Here is an 18168-nt window from a genome sequence, read left to right as displayed (position 1 = left end):
TGTACCACAACACACCACAGCCAGCGACCTAGCTGCCGTGGAGCGCATGTCCTGGGATGGCAGAGACGGGCCGATGGCAGCAAATGGCACTCTGCAGCAGCGATGCTCCCACAGGAGCACACTTAGGCTTCGGGAAAGATTTCAGCATGGCACTGGCCCTGGACTTGCAGAGACACCAACATACTGTCATTCACGAGGCCCTCAGAGGACCTCGTGGCTGGTCGAGGCAAGATGGGTGTTTGCCTACTGCTGGGCTGCTGCTGCTTGGGGTGGCTGTGGCCTGTCCCTACACCCTCCCCAGCACCCCACAAGCATCCTGCCCTCCCTGGGGACCTGAACACCATCAAGCAGGACCCACCGCCTGCATCTCTACACAGGAAGAAGCTAAGCCTGCCTGCAGCAGGATGCTCCAGGGCCCCATTCCCAAGCGTTTGTCCAGTCCAAGCTGGGTGCAAGCCAGAAGCTGGGAGGCTCCAAAGAGGGTTTCAACACAGTGCTCACAGAGGACTTCAACGCAAGGTCTGGAAGGCATCATCCTCAGAGGAAAATAATCGAGTTTTGCACAGGCTGTTCAGGCAGCTGTCAACATCCATCACTAGGCTGGAGACTGCTGCCGAGAGATCTTGCTGGTGGCTGAGAAAGTACAACTGGAGGCATGCAGGGGCCCAGGAAATCCAGCCAGCAGACAGGCCCCAGCGATGTCTGGGGAAGGGACATCCATCACTCCCCCGAGAGGCGCAGCGGCCAGGACAGAGCGGGGACCCGGCTCCTCCCGCACTTCCCCAGCAGGGAAACGCTGGCAGAGCACCAGCTCGTTTCTCAGAGGAGGAACGGGATCACCCCAGCCTAGCAGGCAGAAAGCAGGGTTGAATTGTCTCCTGGGAAGACAGGAGGCTCGTGGCAGGGGTACAGCCTCAGCGCCTGAGAGGAGATTACACCCCAGCACCATTCATGCAGCCCCGGCGCCAGAGGGGCAGGATGCTGAGGTGTGAGCAGGGGCTACCTGCAGGCTGGCAGCAAGGCAGCCAGTGGAGTATGGGCTGCAAAAAGTCCTAGAGAAGAGCCCGGGGGGAAAAAACTAATCCAAAGACCTGCAGAACATAACCTGGGAGCAGAGAAGGGAGAGAAGCAGGTGTGCCCAACCGATGTAGATGATAAGGAGTCACTATGGGAAACAGAAGGCATCTTACTCACTTCCGGGGATGCAGTTGAAAGATGCTGAGAACCAACAGGCACAAAGAGGAGACTTAAAAACTAGCACAGAGAAGTGAGGACTGGAAACTACAGAAAAGCTCCTCAGAAAGAGCGGGCAGAATGGGACGTGTGGCTTGGCTTCCACCTGACTCAGTGGCAATAGAGAGAGGGGTCACCTCTCTGTCCCCAAGGAAGGGAGACGTGAGCCAGCTGAGCAGGGATTTTGGAGGGCAGGGCAAGGCACCATACCAGAGGGGACTGTGGCCCCCAGCCCCACGCAGGGCTTGCCGGAGGATTGCTGCAAAATGCGGAGTGAAAGAGCTGATGTCAGAAGATGCTCGGGGAGTAATTCTGGATGGCACAGGAGAACAGCCTGGCAGAGCACTCTGCTACAAAAACCTGGACTCTGGGACTGTCGGCGAACACTTCAAAGACTGAACTGCCTTGTGGCTTCAAAAGGCTCCAGCAGCGCTGCTACAAGCCCCAACAGCATTCCACAAGCCTGTTGTGGGCAGGAGCTGCTACGTACCCCCACCTCAGAGACAGGGAGCAGGGGCTGCTCAGCACTCCTGTGGGGAGGACAGAGTGAGAGGCAGACGGGGGTGCTGAGGGGATTGAGAGGGCAATGCAAAGCTTTACATCTACATTTAAATCCTGCCAAGACTCTGCTTGGCTAAATGCCACCCCCAGCTGACACCGGTCTCAGGAACAAAGCTGATGCACTCAGCCCAAGTCTTAGCTGAGAAGATGCATTGCCCCCACAGAGTCCATCCCTCTTTTCTGGTCCCATGGCAGTACCCACTGCCCATCAGACTGGGCTCGTTGGTGCACGGACCATTTCTGCTGGGGAAGCACAGGCGGTGCAGGGCTCCTGAAGCCTAACTCACAACCACATCGGCAGGGATCAGAGTCACCAGTTTCACTGCTCAGCAGGTCCCTCTCTCCAGGCTATCTTTGCTCCGTGGATTCTTACCCCCTGGGCTGAAACGACGGCACCTCTTGGCACCTCTGAACTTGCAAGCACTACCAAGACAAAGCAGGGTGCTGGCCACATGCCACTGCAGCCAGCCCCAAGCGTGGTTGGGGGTTTTTGTCATCACCGAGTTATGAGCTCACTGCTGCAGCACGTCGGGCCAGCCAGCCAGCTCTGCCCTAGACATGCGCAACATCAAAGAGACCTAGGAATATACTGTCCCAGTGGGATTTCTAACTGAATCAACAACATCTTTCTTTGTGCCCTCACTCCCGAGAGCAGGCTCAGAGGACATCCCTGAGTCCTGCTCTAGCAGACGTCTCCAGGTTTGGGGGGCTGTGCTAGGCAAGAGGCAGGTGGCTCTGATGCTCCAGCCCAGCCTTCACACCAGCACTGCTGAGGGTGACCCTATGCAAACAGGGCAGGGGGAAGGCACTCCCCTTCAGCTCCAGTGCTGGTTTGGGGAGCTGGGCAGCAAGCTGGCCTGGGCACAGCTTTGACACAGATGAGACTGTATGGAGGACTGTAGCCCAGCACTCAAGTAACAGAGGAGGGTTAAGGAAGGAATTTAGGCATCCAGCAGAGGGTTTTAACCCTTTCTGGGGTGCCTCTTTTACAGATCATAACTCTTACGGACACATCCCCTTTCCAGTCTGCTGGTTCCTGTGCTAAGCAACAGTGCTCAGCTTTCAGTGCTGCAAGATGTCCTGTGCAGATCACAGCTCCCCTTCCTCCTGCTGGCCCTGTGACCAGCCATGGATGTGTGACATTCCGCAAGACAGACTTCACAACCACCAAGCACCCTCCCTGCAGTCATTCTCCCTCTCTCTGTGCCTGGCAGCATTTCAATATGAGAGCTCAAGTGCTGTCTTTCCCCAACTTTTCCTTAGCAAAAGATCTTTCTCTACACACAGGCACAAAGCTCTGTCAGGTCCCTCAGGCACCCAGACCCCCCCAGCTGCACAGATACAAACGGCACAGTCAGATCAGGGCTGTATGTCAGATGGAACCGCACCCTATGTCAGGTCCCTAATTCACCTTGGCAGCCCCCCCTCCACATCTCCACTGCCTGCCCAGCACGCACAACCCATGCTCAAGAACAACTTGTCACCTGGCATGCACCAACCCTGCCGTGCATACCCTGTGTCCCCCCTCCCCTCCACTGCAGAGGGGCTCATTTGTGCACACAGAGCAGAGCGATGTGGGGACAGATTTTTTTCCCCGTAGGATGTGCTGCCACGGGGACAGTGTCCTGTGCATCACCTTCCACCCTGCTGCAGGCAGCAATAGCAGGCAGTGGGGGATGGCTACCCATCCCTGCCTCACCCTTTCAACTCAGCAACACCATAAGCTGCACCAACCTCTTTTAAAACATTCCTTGCCCAGCCAGCTACCACCCCAGGACAGCAGACCCCCTCTATCCCTCCCAGCACAGCCCCACAACGCGGGAAGCAGCGACCCAGCATCTCGCTTCCAACTGCATGTTTCCATCCGAGTGCGTCACAACTTAATGCTGCCCCCAGACCGTACTGCGCTATGACAGCACCGTCGCTTGGCATGGCCCCGATGTCCTCACCGGGCTGGCTTTGACCACAGGGCAACCCAGGCGGCTCTGGGGTCCTGCCTGCTTCACCCCATCCTGCCCACAACGTGGGGACCGGTGAGGACTCCTCTCTTGCTGCTACGCCGGAGGCAGGCACCCGACCGAGGTAGGACGCACCCAGAGACTGCCTGTTTGCTTCTCCCCACCTAGGAGCGATGCACACCAGCCTAACACCTCCAAAACGAATGCTGGCTCACAGCGACCAAGCTCTCGGCGGTAAAAAGCCCTTTTTTGTCCAGGCAGCCACTCCTTCCTCTCCAGCTCCGCTCGGCTGGGAGCCGGGGCTGCGGCGCTGCCCCTCCGCGCTGCCTTGTGGCTCTCCCCGCCACCCCAGCCCGGTGCCAGCCTGCCCTGGCCGGGCTGGCAGGGCTTAGCGCAGCCCTTGGCGGGGAGCCCGCAGAGCTTGTCACTTATGCTAAGCTGGGAGGGCTGGTCCCAGCGGTACGACTCTGTCCTGGATTCTTCTCGCAGCGATGTTTTCGTGAAAGCGTTGCTGTCAAGCCATCGCGAGCGGCGCAATGTCACCCAGGTCTTGGCGTACTCCCGCTACGCCCGTGCTCGGGGTGGGTTGTGGGGAGGATGGCAGGGCGGGAGACGGGGACCCTGGGGCGGAGGGGGGGGCTGATGGGGGCTCGGCTCCGCAAAAAGCAGGCAGGGGAGGGAGATGGGGCCGGCGGCTCGCTACATCCGTGCCAGCGCTCAGGCTCTCGCAGCGGGCGGGCCGGGCGGCTGTCCGGGCGTGTCTGACTGTCCGCCCGCCCGCCCGTGTCCCCGCCGGGGCGCAGGGCACTGCGCACCCCCCCCCCCGCGGCGCCCCCCCCCCGCTCCCCCGGCCCGCCGCTTACCGGCTTCTTCTTGCGGCGGCTCTGGAGGCGGCTGACCACCAGGTCGGTGTAGAGCACCGGCTTAAGGGTGCGGGACCGCTGGGGCCAGCCGTAGCAGAAGGTCTCCACGCCGCGGTAGTTGCGCCCGTAGCGCACCGAGCACATGGAGCGGGACCGCATGCGCCCCGCGCTGCTGTTGATGCTGTTCACGCCGATCATCCTGCCGGCGGGGGGGGGGGGGGGGGGGTAGGGGGGGTTTGGGGGCGGCGGGGTGCCCGGCGGCCCTGCCTGCCCTGCCTGCCGCGGCCCGCGCCGCCGCCGCCGCCGCCTGTTGAAGCCGGGCCGGGCCGGGCCGGGCTCGGCGGCTGCTGCCCGAGAGGCGGGGCCCCGCCCCGCCCCGCCCGCCGCAGCCAATGGCGACCCGCGGCGCCCGGCCGGGCCGGGCCGATCCCGCGGAGACACGGGCGAGCACCCCGCCCGGTGTGGGACACCGCACCATCCCCCGGCGCGGAGGCCGCACGAGTTGCCGGGGCTGCCCCCCGGTGCACCAGCACCCGTCCCTTCCGCCCCGGCAGGGAGAGCGGGAGCAGGTGCCCGCGCCCGCCTGGGCTCATGGGGCTGGGGGGCAGCGGTGGGGACGTCTCCAGCGGCCGGGAGGCACCACCGCTCCGCGCCAGCTGGGCAGGCTTCAGGGCTGCCGCCGCCCACCCCAGGGACCTCCAAAAAGCCGAGCTGGTAGGAGATGGGCCCGGGGGAGATGTGCTCAGAGCTTCCGTCTTCAGTGCCCACCCCGCGCTTAGCCCTCCTGCCCATCCCTTCGAGGTCAGGCCAGAAATCGGTAGCTGGAGCCACCCAAGTGGTTAGGGGCAGGACATAGATGCTCCAGGCATCCTGTGAAGAAGTAATGCGCTGGGCATCCTTGCAGAAGGCATGGGGATTGATGTGTAATTTAGTTAGGCTTGACTGAGTAGGAGATGCAGAGAGTGGAGAAGGGGAAATTTTCCACTCTGTCCTAACTAACTGCTTGGCATAGTGCTCACTGGGCAAAACTTGAGAGGGAGGGGGCATGGGTGCCTGGCACATCAGAAATGCTGGGCTGCCCCTGAGGCTGGGGGGAGCCACAGGAGACAAGGGCAGGGCAGTGTACAGATCCCAGGGGAAACAGGCCAAAAAAAATAGCCCGTGGGATTAGACTGAGCAAGTGTTTCTGTGATTATAGCTCAGAGGTGGGAGCCAGGGCTTTCTTCCCACATTGCTAATCACTTACCCATCACTCTGAGCGTCTGAGCCCTGCTGTTGTGCCTCCAAGCTGGAAGGTGGGGGCCCATCCTACCTTCCTCCCCCAGGGACCCAACTGCATTGTCAGGCTTAATTCATTAACATCTGTGAAGTGCTCTGGGCTCCTAGGCTGAAAGGCGGCACAGATTTGGCTCACTCCTGCAATCACTCAGCAGCATCAGGGAGAAATGAGGTCTGATTTGGCCATACTGTGTTGCTGCCAGCCAGCGAAGCACAAGGTTAAACTAAAAGAGTAAGGAAGATGGGGAGGAGCTAAGGCTCCACAAAGTGATCAATCATGTAAAGGTCAAATCCACATCTGAAATGTAACAGACAACCAGCAACAGTGAGTGAAATCCCAGGGGGCCTGAGCTAAAATGACACTGACAAGAGAAGAGCAACATCTCAAGAGCTAACCAAAATGCTACCAGCTCCAGGACATCCCACTTTGCTTCCTTCCTTGCTGCACTGGCAGGTGCCTTCATTTGGCCACAGGAGTTTGGGTCCAAGACTGCAGACGTAGGCATCCTCAGGCACAGCATTATACAGGTTCCTATTTCCCCAGCATGGCTCCCTGCCCTGGTGGGGAGGACACCCAAATTGCAGCCCTGCCTGTGGAGTATGACTCTCCAGGGGAGCTTTCAGAGCCAGAGGAAAGGATTTTCAGCATCAGTGCCGGTAAGGCATCGCTGCCTTAGCTCCAGCAGCAGTGCCGTGCAGGGCACAGCAAGGCACTGCCAGTGAGGGGGACGTGATGCTCAGCTGTGAAAGCACACGCTTTCAAGTGTTTTCGTTTCTTCTGCATAAAACTGGGATTGTTTACATGTATTATCTAGTAGCAGATAAAGTTCTCCTCTGACTCAAGCTGCCACCTGCTCTCAGGCATCGTGCTGCATTTGTCTTGGGACTCCCTGCAGCCAGAGATGAGGGGAGTGCCCACCCAGGCTCCCCACAGATCTATTCCTGATGCTGTCCCCTGTCACATGACATGGTGGCCTCGTGTCCCCTGCAGCCACCTAGGTCCTGCCCTGCTGTCCCCATTCCCCAGTGGCAAATTCTGTGGGTGAGGGTCACCACCACCCATACAGCTCTAAAGCCTGTGGGGTAGCAGCCCTCGCTATCTCCCCAGACCGGCTTAGAAGAGCCCTCAGGACCCTTCTTCTGCACTTCTGGAGCTGCCCATGACCCAGCTCTGAGCTTTGGGAAGCTCATGTGAAGCTCGTCAGCCCTTCCCCTCCCCTGCTGCCCTTAGGAAACACGTGTGCTCCTGGAGCGCTAAAATTAGCCAGCCAGCTGTGCAGCACACTTGCACAGGAGCCTCGGTCCCCAGGCACAGCCTGCCAGCCTGATCTGCCGAGAAGGCAGCATCCTACCTGGGGTAATAGGGTTAGCGCTGGCTGACACAGGGAGAGCAGTGGGAAAGCCTTTTCCCATTTCTCTGCCCCCCGAGCTTGTGCAGGAACCAAAGCACCAAGTAGTCAAAAGCAGTGGGCAGAAGGGAGAGGGTGTCTTCTCTGGCTGAGCCTGGAAAAAGCTGCCCAGGAGGGGCACAGCCCCTTCAGGTGCTGTTCCTTGCCAGCCCCCCTCCCCAGCACAGGCAGACAGTGCTTTTCCCATCTTACCTGCCCAGGGACCCCATTCCCCCTTGCATGGGCAGGTGCTCCCCAAAGCAGAGCAGTGCTTCAGGCGAGGAGCTGCAGCCTGCCCCGCGTGTGGTTCCTCACACTGCCTTTTGCTCCCCCTCCCCAGCACGGTTCCTGTACAGAGGCGGCTGAAAAGCGGCGGTGGGAAGCACCGCAGCTGCAGAGGGAACAGGCCATTTTTAGCAAAGAAGCCTCCCCACTGCTGGGCTGCAGGCAGAGCTGTGCAGGGCTGTGCTGCAGCGCTGCAGCCTCCCCCTGCTCCCTTATACCCAGCAAAGGCCTTGGCCCATACCCATGAGGGAAAGCTTGTAGCTTCGTGGCACTTCCTTGCTGCCCTATTTCCCAGTGGCTGGGATCTAATGGGATAACTTGATCTCACTTATTTAAACTGCTGGAACTTTTGGGGGTGAAGTTTAACAGGGATGGGGCAGTGCCCAAAGTGTGGGTAGCCAACTGTGGAGCGCCGAGGGCTGCAAAGGGAGCACACCAAGGAGCCTGTGGAGCTTGGATGCTCCAGTGTGCAGCAGCACTGGAGGGCAGGGGTTCAGGGTCCTGATTTTGGATGTTTCTATTCCATTTCGGGTGTTTAAAGCCTTTTCTGAAGCTAGGTTTAAAATTAGAGAATTTTTCCTGAGTAACTCCTTTTACTGGCGAAGCGTGGGCTGAGAGGGAGGACAGCCCTATTGAGAGCTGCTGGTAACCCCATAATGATGGGGTGAGCGATGCAACCAGGAATAGACCCACAGAGGCTGAAAAGGGAGCTCAGCTTTTCACCCTCTGTTGCCTTTTTTCATCGGCCATCTCCCCCCATCATTGCTCCAGCACCCTGTGGGAACCCATCTTCCACATCACAAGTATTTGCCAACTGTAGCACTTCACCAACAGCAATGGTTTCTGCCCAGCAGATTCCACAGGAGCTAAGCCTATTCCCAACACCTGAGATGGGGAGATGGCAGCTCAGAAAACCCTCCCGAGAACGGGAGATGCCAGAGAAGTGCAGCAGTACAAGGCCAGAGGTGCTCGCTGATCACTGCCCTCCCTGGCCAAGCCCTGCTGGGAACAGTGTCAGGCAGGGAGAAGACAGGAGTCCCCCAGTCACACCAGTGTGGTGAGTTCACAGATCTGGGTCTTAACCACCAGCCCACCCTCCCCATTGCCATGCCTTGCCCATGTCACCAGAAACGTTCCCTCTACCACCGGAGATGGCTCCAGTCCCAGGACCTTGCTCCAGCTTTAGGATCCAGTGCTCCAGGGAGCCAGGAAGGGCTGAGTACCACAGGGTTGACACCATGAGGCCTCTGGCTGCAGCTGGGCAAACAGACCTAGGAAGCTGCCACCACAGATGCCCCCTTGCCTGCGATGCAGGCACAGCAAAAGCAGAAAGGGAATCAGGACCCCAGCTGGAGCTCCAGCATCCTCCTAGGGCAATGGGGAAGCCTATGTCCCCCTCAGCAAGGCAGGAGGAAAACTGCAGGCCAAGGGACCATCACCATTCCTGCATGAGGATGGACCCGTTCATTGCATCCCACATAGCCATCCATGTGATCCTGCCCAAAGCTCTCACTTTTGCTCCTGCCACTTGGCTGGCCAGGGAGACCGACCGAATTTACCTTGAGCAGCTCCTTGGGGAAGTCAGTGCCTCCATTGAGTCCCTCCAAGTTTCCAATGAAGTCGGAGCAGGACATTCTCTTCCCAATGTTCTGGGGGAGCCAGGGGGAGAGAAATGTGGGGGTTACCTTTGAGCCAGGGGCTGGTGCTGGCTGGAGCAGGTCCCACAGCCCAGGAACAGACACCCCATCTCTGCAGCAGGGTGAGGGATGAGCCACGTCTCAGGGAGGCTGCTTGCAGGTGTAGGGAAGCTGACAGCTTTGCCTGGACTCTGGTAGTTTTAAATAGCCTTTTTCTAAGTTGGGAGCTACCTGCTCCTGATGGCAGCTGGTTTTGGAGTCTCACTCCCACCTTCTCTTCCTGTCCACTTTTCTGTCCTCATCCCACCTCCACATCTTCCAGCTCAGCACATCTCCTCCAAAGCCCCACTCTCTCCTTCACCAGCTCCTCCTCTCATTCAACCTTTCTCCTTTCTCCTCCCCACATGTTATGGGTGACGAGCCCTCGTGGGCCTGGAGTCTTGTTCCTCCTGCTCACATGGCTCTGTCCTTGCAAGTCCTCACTCTTCCCCCAGCACCTGTGGTTCAGGATGGTGGGGTCAGACAGTGCAGGGACAGATGGAGCCGATGGCAATGGGAACTTACGTGTCCATGCAGATCTGTGTTTAGCAGCATCAGGGCGCAGGTGAGGGTGTGGGCTCCGTCTGCAGCACAAGCACAGGACAGGAATTAGAGCCTTCGGCTCAGCCCCACAGCTGGTGCTACATCCCCTCAGCATTTCAGGCAGGGCAAGGGGACTCTGAGCCCCCAAACAGCCCCGAGACCACCCCTCCCACCCTGGGCACATGGGGCACACAGCAATCAGCATGGTGCTGGCAGCACACAGGCGAGTAGGTAGGAGGCAACTGAATTAAAGCTGGTCCCAAACTTGAATGTACAAACCCCCTTCCAAGCCTGCAGCCCTTTCAGCCAGGCAGCGATGCTGCAGCTAATTCTGCAGAGCTCCTAGCACAGCAAGGTGGGACCAGCACAGCCCTCTGCCAGCCAGGCAGCTCAGACCTCACCTGCCCCAGAGCCAGCCCAGAGCAGACCCAGCATGTGAATGCACATTGGAGAGGCGCAAAGACGTGAAACAGTACAAAGTGGGTGTCTGTGCCACCCCAAGTGCCGGGCACCCAAGTTTTCTCACCTGGCTGTTCCCTGAGCCGAGGGTCTGAGAGTTGGGGTCTATTTGGTGAGGAGGGTGTTCTCTTGCCTCTTGTGCTAATCTGCTCAAGGTCAGAATTAAGGATGGGTTGAGCCCTAATTATGCATCATCCAACCAGAGCAGGTTTGGGTTTTTTGTTTTTAAATATATAAAGCATCTGTCATTTGAGGGAAATGACATCTCCATAACCAGGGCTGTCTCCTAAGGCGTCAGTACAGGCTCTCAGCCTGCTCTCTGATTTCAGTTTAAGCACTTTCACCGAGTTGACGGATGCATGGGCTCACTTGAAACACACACACATACACAGTTTCTTACCTTCTGAAGAGATGGCGTTGGGATTACACTCGTAATAGCGCTGGGAAAAATGAGCCAGCACTCGCTCTCGCTCTTGTGTTTCTCCCATCAAGGCCAGCTCCTTTAGAAAGGACCTGAAGAAGCAGCAGCAGTGTTGGTCACACGTGAAACCCACCAGCAGCTTCTCCAACACACCTTGCACAGTAGTGGAGCTGTGCTTTCTGGTTTGGAGACCCCACTGTGTGCTGGATGAAGTCCTGCTGTTGCACATCCCTCCCATCCCACTGCAGGATTCCCCTCCAAGCCCACAGCACTATACCCTGCCAGCACACTGCAGAGACCTGCAGCCAGCCCCAGGAACTACACCAGGAAAGGAGGTGGGGGTAACACCAGGAGTGTCCAGGCTCAAGGCCTAGAATGCCAGTCCTGAGTGAACCTGACTGTCACCAAACTGCACTGAGCTTTGAGTTAAGACCAGGGATGCTCTTTCTTGGTTGTGTGGCTGAGAGACCACTTTGGGAATCACCGTCCACTATTCAAGACATAAGAGGATCTCCAGGTGGCAGCCATGGGGTCTGCCTGCTCCTGCAGATCTCTGTGTGGGTGTGGAGCTACAGAGGGCATGGTCTGCAGTGACCCCACTCGGGTGGCCACCACACACGTGCACATGTACATGCATGCACTCAACTCTGACCTGAGAGCCTGGTCCAGGCTCATCCCTGTGAACACGAAGAACTTCAGATATTCCCCTGCCACCATCCTGCTGAACTCATTGCTGAAATAGAAAAGGGGGGGAAAGAATGGGATCGACCAGACCGTGAGGACAGGCAAAGGCACACAATGGTGGGGTGGATGCTAGGAGGCTGGAAGTTCCCCAGGGGTGTGGCAAGTGTGCTGAGGTCAGAGACACACCACACTCCCATGAAACTCAGAGAAGTCACCCACAGATCCAGTGGGAATACTGGAGAAGCTAGAGTTGGCAGGGCCCACAAGTGGTCAACTAGCTGTCCCCCAGCCCCAACACCTTTCTGAAGCATCAGAGATGTAGTCATGGTAGGAAGGTACCAAAACCTGGATGTCTCTTAAGTTTTAAGACCTTTAGGGGGAACACCTGGTACAGATGTACCAGTCACTGGGAGTGGGCTTAGGGGTCCTGCCAGCTATTCCCTGCCAGTGGGGTGCCCTGCAAGGGCAGCAGCTGTGGGTGCACCACATGTGCAGGTGGGTCCCTTGCAGAGTGGAACGTTCCTTGTGAATACCCACACGTACTTCTTCCCCAAGTGACGGGCCACATCTGCTTTTTTAAAGCCATCCAGGTTGTAGAGCCTCTTGGCCAGGCGTTTAGCAGCCTCCAGGTCAGCCTTGTGCCCATTGGAGAGAGTGTCTGTGCTGCCCAGGGCCAGCTGCTCCATGCTGTCCATCTCCGAGTCTGAGTCCAAAATCAGCTGGCTCAGGGGGTGGTCGCTGCAATGGGAAGGGACACTCCAGGTTAGCCTGCCTACAGATCTTCTCCTCATTCAGCTTCTTGGGAAACGCACATTCCTCATCCTGCTTTGGAAAGCAGCTACTGGGACCCAGGATGAACAACACTGGTTAGAGACACTCCGAGGTCAGGTCTGAGAGCTAAGGGAAGGCTTGGGGATGCAGCTAGAGGAGAGGTGAGGTGACAGGACAGCTCCAGTGATTGATGACAGGACCAAGGCACCCAAACCCATGTCTAAACTGGAGAGACAGGGCAACGGCTCCAAAGTCCCCCACCCTACGCCTGTGAAACTGCATGTGTGGGCTCAGGCTCTGCCAAGCTCAGCCATAGCAGACTTGGAGCAGAAACATGTGCACATCACGTGCTGTCCTACAGATCCACACTGATTTTTTTAAACCTGGACAAACTCCTTGTGAAGCTCTCAAGTGCAGTTTCTATCCGAGACAAAGTGACTATAATACTTTTGCTCGCCTTTTCCCACCCACCAACTTCAAAGCACTTCACAGAAGGGAAAACTGAGGCAGAGAGGGCAAAGATGAAGGAAACCACCCCCCGGCCTCCCAGCTCACAGTGGGGTGTACTGTCTTCTCCAGGCTGCCCATCAGTTCTCAGCCCACCATGCCTTAAATGGCCATGTTAGGAGTCACTCTTGGCTTAGCCCCTGAAGCAGTCTGACTCAGCAGTGCAGAAGTTATCCCAACCAAAAAGCTGGTTGAATCTAATCAACAACGAACGTTAAGCAACTCTGACCTCGCCCAAATTTTCTGGCAGCTCTCTCAATGTTCCAGTCCGATTTATTTTTAAAAGTCTCTAATTGACTTTTAAGAGGACTGCTCTCCTGAGCCAATTACCCAGGCCAATCTCCTTGAGGCTCTGCTTCTTCCACGAAGGATGAGCATTCTTGCTGCTCAGCGCTACCCGTCCCAAGGGATCCCTGAGCAGCACTGACAGGCTGCCCTGTGCCTTGGGGAGCTCTCAGGCACCTTCCTCCCCGCCTCCTGGCAGCCCCAGCCGTCATGCGGCGAGGGAAGCTGCTCTGTGCTCAAACCTGTGGGCCAGACGCTTCCCTGGTGAAAGCAGCTCTGACACCCTGCAATTCCCTGGGGAGATGCACTTGGCTCAGACCACTGCTGAACTTGGTGGTGCTGGGCAGTTGATTATAGTAAGACCTGGATGGGTGTCCCAGGGCAGATCCATGCCCATTTGGCCCCAGCCTTTCCCAGGGGGCCTGTCCATCACCCCATGCTACCCTGGTGGGAGCAGCCACGAGCGTGGCCACAAGGTCACTAGGAGCTCACCAGCTCTGAGTCTGCCTGCTCTGGGGCGCTGCACTGGGCAGGAGACTTCCAACATCACCGTCCGCAGCACCAGCACACCCCATTCTGTGGGCACCCCTCCCACCTGACTAAAAACCTCTCCTCCTAAAATAGGGTGTCTGCATCCAAAGGTGCCGTTGGCATGGGCCCTGGTTCCTGCTGCTCTCCAGCTGTGCCTCCACTGGCTGGCAGGGCCAAAGCTGCCCCAAGGAGCGCTTGCCAGCAGAACAGGCTGGGTGCTGCTGGGTCAGTGCTGGGCACCCACCTTGGCCCCACTTCAGCTCCTTGTGTGGCTGTAGCCGCTGTGCCCTCAGCCAAGGACAGGGTTCACGGGCTCATTGCTTCCCAGCAGCAGAGGAGATGAATCCAACCCAGCAACTGGCACCTAACAGCCATGGGTTGTGGTGACTGTATTTTTCGCTAAAATTCTATCTGTTATCACAAGGGTACAGGCACTGTCCCCTTCCCAGCCCAGCAGTTCCAAGGCTGCTTTTCCAGCCACAGGCTGAGCTACAAAACTCAAAGCCTCCCCTCCACCACTCCCCATGCTCCACCTGCACCTCCAGAACAAGTGGCTGCTCAGTCACCCTCTGAAGATATTTTCATTCTTTTCAACCGCCATCACTAAAAACTCCTGATTACCTTTCTGGACCTTGCCTGTCCTGCCTGAGAGGATGTCCTTCTCACATGGCCAGTTTCTGGAGCCTCTGGGGGCAAACCCAGAGCTCTGAGTTTCTCCCTGTGACCTCTCTTTTCAATCCGTGGTCCTCAGCTTTCCTACCTATTGATGAACATCTAGGCATGGGGCCATTTACAGAACCTCTCTTGTCCTTCAGCATTTTTATCTCCCTACAGGTTCCCAACTCATAGCTGCAATTCTTGCCTTGCTTCTTGCAATGAGCATGCAGGGATCACGGCCTGGGTCTCAAAGCAACTCTACCATCGGGATCTGCTCTCTCCTCCCTCACCAAGTCCCCATACTGATTTGGGGTTTTACACAAGCAAAGCATAACTTTGCTCTCAGGATGAGGCACTACTCAGCCATGCCATGCAACTGGTTTTCTTCCAACATTCAAGCCACTCTCATCCTGTTAAATAGGGACCATCAGCCTATATAGGCTGGGAGTACCCCATTCGTGGCACCTGTCTGTCACCACTCAAAGCCCCAGCTGGCTTGGAGAATGTGCAGTTTAAAGAGAGAAAACTAAGAGCCCAATCCTCAAGCAAGTGGAGAACAGAGATGTGTCCATGTCTGAGACAACTGAGGTGATGCTAATTTTCTTGCCAATGAGCTAATGTCTCAGGGTGGGTTTTTATTTTTTTTTTTAGTATACTTTCTAAAGTGACATTTCAGTTTGGCTTGAAGAAACACTGAGATAATATTTTTTAGATTAGATATATTTTCAACCCGAGAACTGGCCCACACTTAAGGAATAAAGAGCAAATTTGGTATTGTGCGAGTATCCTCAGCATGCCTGAAATGAGTCATCCCCAAGCGGACCCAGAGCTAGCTTATCCCTCCCCCCGCTGCCTGCTTAGGACAGCCACTGCTACCCCCCACGTTGCTGGGAACACAGGTCCCCCTGCCACCTCAGTGGTGTTCCCTAGAGAGCTGAGTCCCCACTGCCTGTGTCGGTGTGCCGAGGCACTGCTGGGGGTCTCTGTGAGGAAGGCACATGATCCAGCTCTGGGCTCACCCTGCGACAGGGCTCTTCACCGATCACCTCTCGCCCCAGCTCAGCACAAGGACCATGTTGTGCTCCCAGCCCTGGGAAGCTGCTGCTGGACCACGGTCCTGTGCAGGGTCACCACACCACAGACGCTCCATCTCCAGGGCCAGATGCTTTTCCAGGGCCCAGATGTTCCTTCTTGGGGCCAAACACTCCTTTTCTGGCACCAGATCCTTGTCTCACCCCACTATTCCTCCTCTCGTCAACTGCCTGGCACCTGGCAGGAGAGACCACAGCACCTTCCCTGGCTGCAATGCAGCATGTCACTGGAGGAGCCCTAAAGTCCTCTCCACCTTGCCACCACAAACTGGGCTCACTCAGCACCATGTTCTCTCCATGGTTGCCAGTGACCAGGAGCAAATCTTCTCCCCTGGATAGGGGGGCAACAATAAGGCACTAGCTCAGCAAAGCCTGTCCTGGAGGCCTGACTTCCAGCTCCTGGCTGCCAGTAGGGATGTATCAGCATGCACCTTCCTGCACCAATGCCCTGCTCCCCAGGAGTGGGGAAGGAGAGACAACCCTGAGGACAGGCTAGGCCAGGAGGCCATTGGTTTCAGCTGGGGCTGTGCGGTTGAGCTCCTGGGTTGTCCAGGTCCTGCCTGACACATTTTTAGGTGAGACATCTGCTGTAGAAAACTCAAAACCTCCAGCTACAGTCCAAGTGCCATTTGTTCCCCATGGGATGCTGGTTTTCACCCTGTACCACAAAGGGACAGGGAAAAGAGACTTGTCTGAGTCTGTGAGGGACACGTGCATGAGGCAGAGCAGTACTCTGCCCTCGATGTGCAATGCCCCGCACACATGGCTAGATGCCTGACGCTTCTGCCAAGAGAGCCCAGGCTGCCTAATATTGCTGCTAAGAATGTACCAGACCGGATCTTTGGCTGAGCTAAGTAAACGCAGCTCCCTCCATCGGTCTCAGCGGAGCGACTTTGATTTATGACAGCCAAGATCTGGGCTGGTTCATTCCTTGCAGAATTGAAGTTAGGGCTGGGAGGACACTTGAAGGTCAGCCAGGCCAGCCTCCAACCACAGGCAGGGCTGGTCCTGCTCTGGCAGCTCTGGAGTCCAACCTGGTCCTTAAATCAGCCAGCCACAGCAACACCCACCAGTGTTACTGCTGTCAGATCCATGTAGGACTGAACTTTGGACAGCTGTGCCCCTCCTCACTCCTGTTTTTCTGCAGACTTCCAGAGCCTCCCCTGCAGCACCAGCCCTCTCTAGACATTCCTGCCTATCCTCCATCACCCCATCCTGTCAGCCCCTCTTTTTGGGGGCACAACCACTCCTGCAGAGGACAGGGGCAGACTCTGAAATTCCACCAAAAAATTTCTGCAGTCAGCTGAGAGCCTTAAAATCGGGTTACTCACCTGCTGGGTTGAGGATTGTCTTCTCCTTCAGACACAGATGCCATGCGAGCAGCGCAGGGAAACACAGGTTTCTCGGACTCTTGGGCAAAGCCCAGCCTAGGGGCTCCAGGTCAGACCCGGGGGCTGGAATTAACACCTGACACAAAGGGCTGCATCCCACAGGGATGTGCCCGCTGCCTGTACCTCTGTGGGCACCCCTGCCAGCCCTGGGACCCCGCCTGCTGCCCCCATCCTCCATGCCATGGAGGGATGATACGTCCTGTGTCCTAGCTCCCGCTGCCCTTCATGGCTCTACATGGGAATGCTTGGGGGAAAATCCCTCCCAGGCTTGTGCCCCATTTCTTGCCATGCCAGTGCTTGTGGGGAGATCTCTTCTTCATCCTGTGCTCTAGACTTGTCCCCCTCCTGTGCTCCCACCCCTCACCATCCCTCCCTTCCCCTGTCTCCATCCCTTCCTCGTTTCCCTCCTTCCTCTGTTCAGCCCTCACCCCCAGCCTCCCACATCACACCCCACGGAGCCCCAAACTGGGCACAGTCCTCAGGGCATCATCTCACCAGTTTGCCCAGTGCCAACTGGGAGCTCAGGCTAGCTCAGAGACCTGTGGTGGCCTCAGGGAGGAGAGGGGCATCGGCTCACGGATTGCTGCAGTAACAAAAGGGACCTTATAAAGAAACACAGTGGAGCTTATTGGCAGGGCCCCGGTGCTCCAGCACAAGCTAGCAGCCGCGATCTGGCAGGAAAGAAGGTTTGACTCCCAGCACATCCTCCGCCTGGGGTGGCTGCCAGCCCTAAGGGCTCCTCGATCCTCCCACACAGCCACAGTTCCAGGGCCGAGCTCTCCCTCTAGCGAGGGTCCAGGTGTGCAGCCCCCCACTGTGGTATTTAGTCCTTTTCACCAGGTGGTTTTCAGCCCCCCCTCCCCTCTTTCCTCCTGCTTCTCCTGCCTGCCCTTCTTTCTATCCCATCTTAGGGGATTGCCCCATCTTAGGCAATGCCCCCAATTCAGGTCTCAGCAGAGCCTGCCTCGCTCACCTCTCGCATGAGGGGGGCAAGTCACATCCCCTCCCTCTGCTGCTACTCCTCAGGGACCGGCATGGCTCTGCCCGGGGCCAAGGCTGGCTATGGAGGAGTAGGATGGGCAAGGGAAGTTGAGCGACTGGATTTCAGGAGGCATGCACCCCCAGGGAGATGCAATTTGCCCATTTACATCCTTCTGGGGTTAGCACCCCACAAACCGCAGTGCTTGCTTGCGGGGCTGGCAACCCCGGGCTGCCTGTGTATGGGACTGCAGCAAGCAAGGTGGCACTCTGGGCGCCTGCATGCACCCGGCAGCGCAGCAAAGTCTGGCAATTTGCACCAGCAGTTGCAAAAGTCTGGCTGCCACAGCAGGAGCGACCTCCCTGCAGTCCCCAGGGCTGCCCCAGCTCCCGCTCCATCTCATCAGCACCCCATCTGCTCCCGGCTAGCCCTGGCAGCCCCGGAGGGACCCCCCCAGCTCTGGAGGGATCTTCCCCCACGTATGCTCTGCGGATCACTGTCACAGCCCCACGGACAGACTGCTTTAACTGCAGCCCTCTGCCCAGCGAGAGTGGGGTACCTGCACACCTTCACCTCCCACCCAAATGAGGCAATAACCTACACATGG

At 57.5% G+C, this 18168-nt stretch overlaps 1 protein-coding gene across 5 annotated transcripts in view; it reads right to left on the bottom strand.

Annotated features, from left to right (window-relative positions):
• Nucleotides 1-18168, bottom strand: part of PSD (pleckstrin and Sec7 domain containing) — a 49551-nt gene that overhangs the window by 7108 nt on the left and 24275 nt on the right. For 3 of the 5 annotated variants that reach the window (XM_042787202.1, XM_032981969.2, XM_042787143.1), the window contains 5 exons: nt 11887-12087; nt 11318-11398; nt 10645-10757; nt 9768-9826; nt 9126-9215 (listed from right to left, as the gene is read on the bottom strand). In XM_042787202.1, coding sequence (XP_042643136.1) covers nt 9126-9215; nt 9768-9826; nt 10645-10757; nt 11318-11398; nt 11887-12087 — 544 coding nt within the window. The remainder of the gene's footprint in view (nt 1-9125; nt 9216-9767; nt 9827-10644; nt 10758-11317; nt 11399-11886; nt 12088-18168) is intronic. The other 2 variants (XM_042787306.1, XM_042787370.1) reach the window with 2 other exon arrangements.

The sequence above is a fragment of the Tyto alba genome, unplaced genomic scaffold, assembly GCF_018691265.1.
Source record: "Tyto alba isolate M040663 unplaced genomic scaffold, T.alba_DEE_v4.0 Super-Scaffold_1, whole genome shotgun sequence".
NCBI classification, from domain to species: Eukaryota; Metazoa; Chordata; class Aves; order Strigiformes; family Tytonidae; genus Tyto; species Tyto alba.
Note: the sequence above shows the minus strand (reverse complement) of the source record. Positions and strands in the feature narration are given on the sequence as shown.